Here is an 11,462-nt window from a genome sequence, read left to right on the forward strand (position 1 = left end):
AAATAAAAGATTTTGATGTTTTTTCAACAAAATTCTGTTTTTTTTTTTTTCAGTCGGCTAGTTTCATAGCAGGTCGGTCGGGTTACGGCAAACAGACATATTATTTTTCTCAGCCTAACAATAATCTATTTGCCGCAGCTGCCCTGGGGCAACACATTTTGAAGTACGATATACCGTATGGCAACCGAAACTACTTTATGCCACTGACACAATACTGTAAAGCAGCATAATCACAGTTTAAAGGTACAGCGTTTTTAAAAGGCATGAGCTGCAACAAATAGATTACAGAATTAAATGACACATCTCCATGGACGTTCATATTCAACCTTCTATTGTTCAAACCTTCTTATGTTGTATATAAAAAAAAAAAAAACATGCCAAAAAACTTTCCGCAATTAAAAATTTTAGGTGTACACGATAAATATTGAGCCCTAAATATGGGAAAACGGGTAAAGTGGTTCTGATAGCTTCTGATAGAGCTTTTTAAAAATGTATTACATTAAAGACGTTGGCATTTCATTTAAAAACAAAAATTACAAATAAAAGATTATAAAAATTTCAATAAAACAATGGTTGAAAAAAATCAGACTGGGAAGCATCTAAAAAAACAAAAAAAATTGGAACCATACAATCATACAATTAGATGCTTATAATACCTTAAAAGAGGCAATGACATTCTACAAATTGCCTCAATAAGCTGTTTTAAATAACCATGTGACACAGTCTCTCTATAATTGTTCATAAACACATAAGATATAAGTGTTTATTAATGAATTATAAATACTATACTAAGGACCCTTAACTAAAAGCATCACCGTTCTCTATTTTCCCTTTTGACCTATGTTAAGAGGTCAAAGTGTGTATGTATTTCTTATTGTATGACTGAAAAAGCATTCCATTTAATTTCTTTCTTTTTTTTTTACCCATATTCACCCCATTATTCCATCTACCATTTGTTGAACTGTAATTCAATTTAGATTATGACAAGCCTATAGACAAATCCTTACAGTCTACATCTTTAACTGTTCTGACCACCACCAACCACTCACACACACACACACGCACACACACACAACCTACATACGTAGACAAGGTGTGTGAAGTGTTTTGCCGAAGGACACAGCGACGCACTGGTCCGCGTGGGAATCGATATATATACCTCAACGTCCATGTTTGTGGACGAGTGCTGCCGCCCCATAATCCCAGCAGGCATCAAAGCGCCCACTGCCCATTGCCTATCTGACCTGCATAGAGCCCCAGTGTGGCGCTGAATACTGCATTGTACACCCGCTACTTAAAGGGCCATTCATGCACTCACTCAGCAAATGCATAGCAGCGTAAAACGGGGGATTTGGGTTAGGAGTACCATACAGCCGCCAGCAAATTAAAGAACTCGACACGTATAGAGAAATTCAAACAAAGACAGACATCGGGGTTTCCGTTTAGAGAAATACAAACCCAAGATTTTTATTATCATCATTTTTCATAGCCTCCTTTTGTCTCTCCATAAAAATAGTGTTGCTCAAAGTAAACAGTTCAAATGAAAAGAAAGTCTCAATGTAGTCCATGAAAAAGCCCCAGTTTCAGACATTCATTTAGTTTTGTTACAGTCGTCTCTTTTTCTTCTCTCGACAGCAGAGCGGTCAGCCCTGTATCACTGCACCACATCTGTTCGTTCTGAAAATTAGCATTGGAATGAGCCCTTGCTTAGACAAGTCAGGCAACTGCTGTAATGCGTTACTAAATTAGCCCTAAACACTACACAAGCCATAAAGAAGCATGTCGAAAACCTAATGGACAGGAATAGATACAAAATGCACCCAATGACAGAACAGAGCATTTGCATTGACTGGTATAGCAGCCTTAAATGACTTTTTCAGTGGATCGTATGCACATCAAAGAAACAGTTCAATACGCTACAACTCAGACACGGCCACTGGCAAATGAACGCTGAGGCTTAGCTCCAGCCAACACATGGTTAATCCTTAGCTTCAGAAATTCTCAGCAGTTCGAAAGCATTTGGCTGAGAGCTCCTGAACGGCACATTCTAACTGTGCAACTGCTATCGCCGGACAAATCTAGAGACATTTTCCTGGTGGGTCTTGCTGTGGTCCTCGGACTACACAAGGTTTTTATTGCATATGATATTTGGCACAGTACAAACTGGAGCTCACATCGGGGGCCGTTTAGAAACTGGTGACTGTGTGAAGACTTTTTACTGCATTCTAAATATGGAGGAAAACAAATGGAATGCCTCATCCTGCATAAGACACAAGCAAGACCTTCTGTATTCACTAAAACAATTCAGTAGTTTATCTTTTTTTAAATAGAAGTCATTAGTTATTAGAAAATAGTTTCAAATGACTTTCTTCTCTAATATAATCTGCAGGTCTCACCACTGCCATTCATTTATATATAGATATATATTTGTATTTTTTTTATTTTTTTCATATTTATATACGTATGTATAGGGATGTACAAGAAACAAACAAACAAACAAACAAACAAAAAACTGTCTGTCAGATTTCACTGTACAAAAGAAAGTTACCATCTTGTTCCTTGTGCATTCTATTGCATGGACGAGTGAGCAGAATGATAGAGGAGGGTAGTCAGTTAAATCCAGAGAGAGCGTTCCTCAGATTTGGGTCTCTTGAACCTTATCCTTGCCGTGAGAGGTCTTTATGATGTAAGGGTCAGAGATAGTGCTGATGTGGCTGTGATGCTGTCTGACGGAGCGGTGCAGAGAGTTGTTGTGGGTCCAGTGTGCTCCGTAGCTCCCCTGCCGAGCGGAGGAGGACACGTACCCAGGTTTAAAGGTGTTGCTGTTGTGTTCAACCAAAGTGGGCAGTACCATTCCTGTGTCATCTGAGCCACTAGATCCAGAGGTGGTGGGAGGAACCGGAGGAACCTCCTCCTCCATTTGAATGATTTCTATGGTCCTCACTGCAGCCACTGTGCTCCTCTGTTGATGTCGTTTACGCAGCTTATAAAAAGCTATCAACATGGCTGCTGCCAGCAGAGTGACTGCAACAAAACAACCAATAATAATTTTGGTGGTCTTCATGACCTCATCCAGGCTGGCAGCTGGCCCACTGGGGATCTTGGCAGTGGGGATGGACACTTGCCTGGGAGTCTGAGTGTTGTGGAACAACACTGTGGGTGTGGAGATGAAGACCGGCTGAAACACAGAAGGAGAGGCAGGAAGTGTGGGTTTGGGTTTCGGAGTCTCCTCCACTGTGGGCTCCATGATCTCCACTGTGACAGTGGTGAAGTAGGACAAATTAGACGTATTGAGTTCAGCATTGCTAACATTTAGGTATGCTGAGGCATTTGAATTTCCTGCCATGTTGCTAACCATGCACGTGTAGATGCCCGTGTCTGTGGGGAGAACGTTGGAAAAGTTGAGTGTTCCGTCATTAAGCACAGATATCCGTGGGTGAGAAGACCCATGTGTCAATACAGTGCCATTAGGGAGAAGCCATCGCACCGAGCTCATGGCCGCTGTGCGACACTTGAGCTCAGCCACTCTCTCTGCTGAAATATTCAGATCCCTGGGGGCATCGAGAATGACTGGAGCAGAGCACTGGAAGGTGGCCTGATCCACCTCCACTAGGTAGCGGCCTCTCATGTGGAGAGGGGTGTGGCAGCGCCCGCAGCATGTGGAGTTGGTGGGGATGTATTCTCGGAGCCACCAGGAGAGCCACACTACATCACAGTCACAGCGCCAAGGGTTATGGTGCAGGTGGAGCTCCACCAGGTACTGCAGAGGGGTGAACAGGTTGTGTGGGAGGGACGACAGATTATTATGGGCTAGATTCAGCTCCACCAGAGCTGTGTTGTCATCAAATGCATTTCTCTCTATGATGGTAATGGCAGAGTTCATAATCCAGAGTTTACTTAAATGTTTAAGTCCATGGAAGGCCGCGGGTTTTAGTTCTGGGAAAACATTCTCTGATATCTCCAGCTCCTCTAATCCCACAAGAGGAGAAAGATGAGGAAACTCCCTCAGGTTGCACATCCCTAAATTTAGATACTTGAGATTCTGGAGGCCGTCAAATGCCCCATCAGAGATGTACTCCAGTTTCCTCAGCTCTCCCAGGTCCAGCCTCATCAGGGATGGGACTCGGTTGAAGGCATTGGAAGGGATGCTCTCGATGGGATTATTCCGGAGCCACAACTCTCTCAACTTTGACAAGTACTCAAAGGCCCCGCTAGGAATGACAGTCAGCCTGTTGTCGAACAGCTCCAGGGTGTTCAGGCTGGTCAGCCCATTAAATGCTCCCACTTCAATCTGTCGGATGGCGTTGCGGCCCAGCTGCAGTACCTCTAGGTGGTGCAAACGCCTAAAGGTATCGGCCTGGATAGTCTCTATGCTGTTTTCCATGAGGTTTAGGTACCTGGTGTTGGTGGGGATGTTGGGGGGCACCCTCACCAGGCTGCGTCGTGTACACACCACTTTGCTGAGCTGGTTAGTGCAGGAACACACAGCCGGACAGTTCTGTGGGTGAGTGGGGCCCATGGCGGGGCCCGTGGACTGGCACATACTCAGAGGCACCAAGAGGGAGAGCACGGCGAGCAAAGCTGTGTTCCAGGTAAGCTTCACACTAACCTGGCCCAGAGGACTCATGGTGTGGAGGGCTCATTATTCTGCATGGTAGGGGGAGATGGCACACACCCGCCACAGACACACCACCTTAGCCTGGTTGGAGCAGCTCGGTGCCCCCAAGTTCCATCGACAGTGTTGAAGGGTGCTACATCATGACAGTGTGAGAGGGAGAGAGAAAAGGGGAAAAAAAAGGCAGACTGAGTAAGAGTGGCTTTAAGTACAAGCGCACAAGCACTGCAGCAATGTAAGAAAAGCAATTATAGAGAGACATACCTCATTAGTTTGAAATCAGACCATTTCTTCTCTTTTCAGTCTCAAAAAGAAGCAGTCTTATGTCATATAAATTTATAAATCCATCCCAAGGAAAGATGACACACAGAGCTGTTTTCTTGTTTCCTCTTTCTGAAAAAGTGATGTGGCCCTTTATTAGCCAAGGGTACAAAATGGCTCCTGGTATTAAAGACTGAAAGCAGCATGGAAAGCACTTACGAGCAGATGTAAAGCCAGTAAAGCTTGGCAGGTCCAAGGATCCCTTCTGCCCTTTCTAACAGCCCCAGTGCCAAACTGCAGACCCCCAATCGGCACTCCGCGCTGGATAAATCACAATGATCCATAACGCAGTCAAACAGAACAGAGGAGCAGAGTGGCAGAAAAATAAGTCACCAGAGAATCAAAAAACATGTACAAATCCTCAGTTTTCTCGGTCCTGGTGCATGGTCTGACTGGTCGACTGTTTGGTGGTTAGACCTCCCTCTCTGTGACTTTGCCAAGGGCTAGTCAAGCGCTGATTAGCCCGTTGTGACAGAGACTGAGGGGCAGAGAAAAGGCTAAAGAATTGCCGGCACAGTCATCTCCCTCCTCGCCTCCTCTCCTCTCACACGTTAGCCCAATCGTCGGTCTGGCTGGCCCCGGTCAGAGCAGCTGCAGGCTGCCGTGTGCACAGTTAGCAATAATCCGTCTATTGCTCCTGGAGGGGAGGGGGTGGTGGGTGAGATGGTGGTGGTGGATGGGGGGGTGGAGAAGGGGATGCACTGCGCTGCTGGAGCTCTTCGGCTCTTTGAAAAAAAAAAAGAAGAAGAGAGGAAGCGCTCTTCTCTTGTCCTCTTCTGCAATGAGTATGAAGCCAGCCACCGGGAGGATGTGTGGAGACCTCAGCTCTGTATCCACAAACAAGGTGTCCTCCCTACGCTGTTTGTCCTCTGAGTCCTCTCCTGCAGCGCTCCTCAGCTGTTCATGTGTTAGTTTGTCTTTTCCCGGCGCTGAGGTAGTAAGTTGTGGCACTTAGCCATGTGTGTGGCTGTCAGACTCGCGGCTGGCTGGGGCTGCCGGACTACTGCAGTAGCCAGAGAAGAGCAGAAAAGGAACGGAGAAAGACAGAGAGAGAGAGGAGGAATTGGGTAGATTAAGAGAGAAGGAGGGAGAGAGAGAATAAGTGACAGATGAAGAGCAGAAGAAAGATAGAGCGCAGCCGAGGACTCAAACAAGCAGCCCACCGTCACAGCAGCGCACGGGCAGCATTCTAATCCACGGCTTCTCCTCTTGTTTATTCTCCAGCCTCGCTTTTTCCTCGTCCCCCCGCCAGTGTTGGTGCGCGTGTCGGTGTTGCAGGCAGCCTAAGATGCTCGCTCTGCCCCCTCCCTTTGTCCTTCAGTGGCAACGTGAATGTACTGCTGACGCACTCCTCTCAGCTGCTCAGCCAGCCTCAGAGCAGTGCATTGGTTTGATGCAGTGTTCCTGTGTATTAACACATTCAACACACCCCCCTCCCTCCGCTCTCCCCTCACTGGAAGAATTCTCCTCTGTCTACGTCTGCCGCTCTTGTTGCTTCTTGTCCATCTCACGTGTCATGTCCTGCACTTCTTTACCTGCACATTCAAACTTGTGGCAAAAATCTGATCTTTTCATCACAAGCAATGAGACAGGCTTCCACTCTGTACATCTGTGAGAAAGCGAGCCGGTGGAGATGCGAGTGACTGGAATTTATCACTTCTTGTAAAGCACAGTTGGGTAAGTTATTCCCTTGTGCAGTATAGAAGAGTCAGTAGTGTATCGTAGCCTGCTTTCTCCAGTTGTAATGCCTTTCCTTGTATGCATATAACGTAGGTGCGAGGAGGTTGGGAATGGATCGGGTCCACGACATCACATAAGACTGAAATGCTGACTCCGCTGCTCCGGGTGTACTGGGCAGCCTGCTCTTGAGGGAGAGGAGAGATGAAAGAGCTGGCCCACAGTTATCTCCGAGAAAGATGAGCGACCAAAGAATAGTGATAGGGAGAGAGACTTGGGGGAGAAGGAGAGAAGGGGGGTTGGGGAGGAGATAGAGCCACGTCCTTGGTGAAACACACGGAATTGGAGCCTATAGAAAGAGGCATAAGGGAGACGGATGGGACAATGACTGACTGCGAGAGCCCTGATTTTTTTAAAGAGGAAAAACACGTGTTAGATTAATAGTTATTAATTAGAAAAAGAGGGAAAATTTCTATAGTCTGCTGAATGTTTGATTGGTTAATAATTTGTCTTCCTTTTTACATGTATTTATACTTAAAAACCATCACCAGAACCTATTTTAAAAAAAAAAAAAAAAACTAATTAATGAGAGGAATTACCAAGACCAATGCCCATATAAAAATAAACATCTTTAAAACGTATGTTAAGTTAAATATATAGTTTTCACGTTTTGAAATGTTGTCATAATATATGTTTAAATACATATTTTCATTAATTTCAGGGCTGCATGCATTATGCTTGTATAGAATATTGTCCAATTCTGATTCTAAAGTAAAAAAAAAAAAAGTGAATACATGTGTTTTTCCTGTAATGTAAAGTTTCAACCTTTTCTGCCATCTGCTTGTAGATTAGCATCAACAAAAATGTTTCTAACAAGGGCCTGACAATAAATAATATTGTATTAAAATGTATTGGAATTTTAGAATGCTAATATCAGTTGTCCCAGAACAAAACGTGAGGGACACCAATAATATTATATTATTAGTGCATTGTTATTATATTATTATTATTATCTTACATTATTTTATTGTTTTATGCTATCTTTTTTTTAACTTTATAACCCTATTTTTTTCTGTTACAAAATATGTGGAGTATGTTTTGCTTGTATAGTGTTAAGTCTGTTTACACTGCGTATGGATAGTGAGGATTCAGATCAAAGAGGTAGTTATTGCATCTGAATGAACTTCAAAACAAACAACATTGCCATCATCTAACACCTGACAATAACTCATGTTTGTGATTGGGAATAAATCAAGATTACAATTATTTTCAGCAAATTTTGATTTTAACATGTTTAATTCATATTTAGGGACACAAATAGCTAATGCTTATGACATTTTAAATACAAATTCAACAAACCTTCACTCTATTTTTTCATCCTTGTCTGTTCCTGGGTGAAACCGCAAAGATAAAACTAAGCAAAGGACAAGACCATCAGATTAAGCACCATTTAGATGCAGAGGTTGAACTCCCCCCCATCAGTTAATGACCAAATTCCCTCCATCTTTGTCCCCCCGCTGCCCCTAATATATCACCGGCAAGGTTGGAGGTCCAGAGCCAAAACATGCAAACACGGCGCTGTCAATTCACATTTTATTTCTCGTTGATTAGGCTATACATTACTTCAATTTAAAATTCCATGAGCTTTATTGAAAGAATGATGTATGGCCGCACAGACACAATGGCAGCGGGTTGTGCGTACACTACAGGTGATGCCTTCTTCTTGCATATGAACATGAATAAAATAATATACTAAATAAATTATTGTATGCGGTATACGATTATCTGGCTCTCCGCAGCTCTGTTCTCTGTACACATTTTGCTCATTATGTCGTGTTATGTTTATTTTTAATCTGATGCATCTACGGGAAGCCACATAACATTTGTATACATTTCAATAATGCAATATTCATTTGCCTGGGAGGATTTCAGTATCATCCAGCATTTAATCTATAGATATAAATGGTTTGTTGTTTGTTCAATGTAAAACAAAACAAAACACTCAAACTTCTGTCAGTAGCACGTTTTTGATTTTTTTCTCTCTATTGAGCACTTGTCTTTGGCCCTCAGCTTCATTTCTGTTTCGATATGCGACCCTTGGTAGGCAAACATTTCCTGACCCTGACCCTTTACTGAGAATAACAATAAATATATAGTAGAGCATGAAAATGTTCTGGAAAATCAAAATGCAAATATCACTTCTCCTATAACTTACCCTTGAGGAACATTGGAATTTCCTCAAAATGTTGACTGATGACATGAAAATATTATACATATTTTTATTTTTTCCTGTCACAAAGTGTAAAGCCTATTTAAAATGCAAACATACAGTATTATCATTGTATGTTTGTCTTTACAAAGAGCAAAGAGTTACATGACATTAAAGCATTTAGATGTGACAGCAATGATTTAATATTAGCAATACTGAGAGAAAAAAAGAACATACTGCAATTGAGTGCTATACATAGTAAAATAAGTGAAAATATGATGTATGAAGAATCACTGATTAGCTGTCCTTGAAATTTCCCCATGTGGGACAATAAAGGAATATCTTATCTTATCTTATGTCTCCTTCAGAATGTATAAAAAAATGTGTGAGGTACTAAGAGACTTAATTAAAAGCATGTATGAGAGACTGGCTTGTACATTAAACATGACCTTTAAAGAAAATATACAGAAACAGCATATCAAAAGCATATCATATTTAATGCATACAATCAGTGTTTCACAGACTGATTCCAGATGTTACAAATCTGACCATTGAGGATTTCCCACCATTCAAAAGATTGTATATATAGTTGTGCTTGTTAAAATTCCTCATTTTTCATAATTCGCATTAGCATTATCCACCAAACATGTGTATGCACATTTCTGTGCTAAGATGCATTATTAATTAAAATTCCTATGTTGCATTGCTATTTCCTCAATATTAGCCATGAGATTTATGAATTGCTATTGCATTCATGGGTTTCAACTTCCTTTTTTATAGGTGACATTTGATGACTTTTGACCATTTTTTTTTTTTTATTTGGTGATTGCTGTTCCATCTGTGCTAGATGAAAATCATGAATACAAATTAATACAATAGCAATAACAATTCTCTTTTTTATCAATTAATATATTTTATTGTTACATATTCAATAAGAAAATGTTCAAATGTTGCCAAAGTTCATTTGGAAAAGTTACATTATCCCTCTTTACTTAACCACACAGCATCTAAAAATAAGCAACAGGCATTTTGCCATCCCCCATTTGACACCCCATATATATCATCTAAAATTGTGACGTCAACTGAAGCCATGTAATTGCTAATAATTGCTAATAGTGCTATATTATGATCATTGAAAATAATATGATGCACAGATGCGGCATGCTTGGGGTTGTGCCGGAGCTAAAGAAAGAGTGAAAGCAGGGGACTGTAAGTGAAGGTTGTGCAGTCGGGTAATTGATAGCCACGCTTGTAGCTGCTGTGTTAATGCTATTACAGGGGGCCATGAGCAGGAAAAGGTCACTTAGCACATTGAATATATATTTTTTGCAGCTGTTTTCAGGGTTGTTATCTGTCTGTCTTTGGCCTTTCTGCCTGAAGCAGGGTTCAGAGAGTATACACATAGCAGATTTAAATTGTTTCTCTATTTGACTTATTCATTGTTCATTGTTTTATGTTGCACCGAATCACCAAGACAAGTTTCTATGTTTGTGAATTATGTTCATTGACAATGGCAATAAACCCTTTCTGATTCTGATTCTGACATGGGTTCTCTCTCTTGTTTAATCAAAATGCAAATCTACTATATGTAAGTGCACTATTTCCCCTTTCCATTAGTACCTACTCAACTCTACTCGGCTCGGCTCTGTGCTCGTGGTTTCGCTCAGCTCTGGTTGCATTTCCAGCACCAACTGGTTTTGGAAACAGCGCAAATTATTTGAGACTCGTCTGCTTGACAAACACCAAAGCACAAGACAACTGCTAGACTAGTACATATAAGAACTAGAAACTTTGCAATGGCTGAAGCCATTGCTAGAGTGTCTGCATCTCTCCCTCTCCCCCCATTTCCCCCTCCCTCCCTCTCTCTCTCTCTCTCCCTCTCTCTCTTCCTCCCTCTCTCTCTTCCCCTCTCTCGCTCTCTCGCTCGACTGGCTCCGTCACAAAATTCTAAAGAATAAGGCCTAAAGAATAAAGTCTAAAGAATTCCGCAGACACTCACAATGCCCAAATTCATTTAAATGGGGAAAACTGATACTTTTGAAAATTCGACAATTCTGCAAAAAGTACAAGTTGTTCAAATGTCAAAAGTAATAGCACACGTAGTACTGCGAAAGCGATCGTAATGAGGTATAACATGTTGAAATCGGTTGAAGCGTTAAGGAGTTGAAACTGGCTAAATGGAAAATCATGGAAAATATAATAATAAAAAATACGTGAAATACAAGAACATATAGTGCCTGCGTGACATCACGCAGACACTCAATGAGACTTACTTTAAGGAAAAATCAAACGACATTAAGACTTATCTGGTGGAGAATGCTAAAGCTGTTTTGAGAGAAAACAAAATACGGCCATTGCCTCGGCAAAAAAGAAACAAAGGGAGAAAAAGATGAATGATTTGCAAGAAAAAGTAAAAATGCTGGAGATAAATCATGCTTGAAAGGGAATCCTCAAATGCTACACAAATTGAAAATATAAGAAGATATATTAATGATCTGACCTCACAGAAAATTGTTAAGAAAATGCACTTGCAGAACAAATGTATTATGAGAGGTTATCTAAATTCGAAAACTTAAAAACAACAAGCTGAAATTAAAAAAAATTCAAATCCGTAACAGGCAGAGTAATGTAATCTTAACC

The 11,462-nt window shown here is 41.5% G+C and overlaps 1 protein-coding gene across 2 annotated transcripts; it reads right to left on the reverse strand.

Moving 5' to 3' along the window:
* Positions 1 to 1,435: 1,435 nt before the first annotated feature.
* On the reverse strand, positions 1,436 to 6,310 carry lrrc4.2 (leucine rich repeat containing 4.2). Of its 2 annotated transcripts, XM_072434780.1 has the most exons (3): positions 5,096 to 6,310; positions 4,880 to 5,008; positions 1,436 to 4,751 (listed from the first exon to the last, which is right to left on the reverse strand). In XM_072434780.1, exon 3 carries the CDS (start codon positions 4,625 to 4,627, stop codon positions 2,636 to 2,638), a length of 1,992 nt encoding a protein of 663 aa, XP_072290881.1. In that variant the 5' UTR covers positions 4,628 to 4,751; positions 4,880 to 5,008; positions 5,096 to 6,310; the 3' UTR covers positions 1,436 to 2,635. The 2 variants fall into 2 exon arrangements, with proteins under 2 accessions (XP_072290881.1, XP_072290880.1); XM_072434779.1 differs by having other exon boundaries at positions 4,880 to 6,310.
* Between the last annotated feature and the right edge of the window lie 5,152 nt (positions 6,311 to 11,462).

The sequence above is a fragment of the Eucyclogobius newberryi genome, unplaced genomic scaffold (assembly GCF_026437365.1).
Source record: "Eucyclogobius newberryi isolate DKJ021-1_F unplaced genomic scaffold, fEucNew1.0.hap1 SCAF_7, whole genome shotgun sequence".
Lineage (NCBI taxonomy): Eukaryota > Metazoa > Chordata > Actinopteri > Gobiiformes > Gobiidae > Eucyclogobius > Eucyclogobius newberryi.

What these genes read in the sequence shown, in the direction of transcription:
- lrrc4.2 (XM_072434780.1), bottom strand. Translation starts at nt 4,627, where the DNA reads ATGAGTCCTCTGGGCCAGGTTAGTGTGAAGCTTACCTGGAACACAGCT.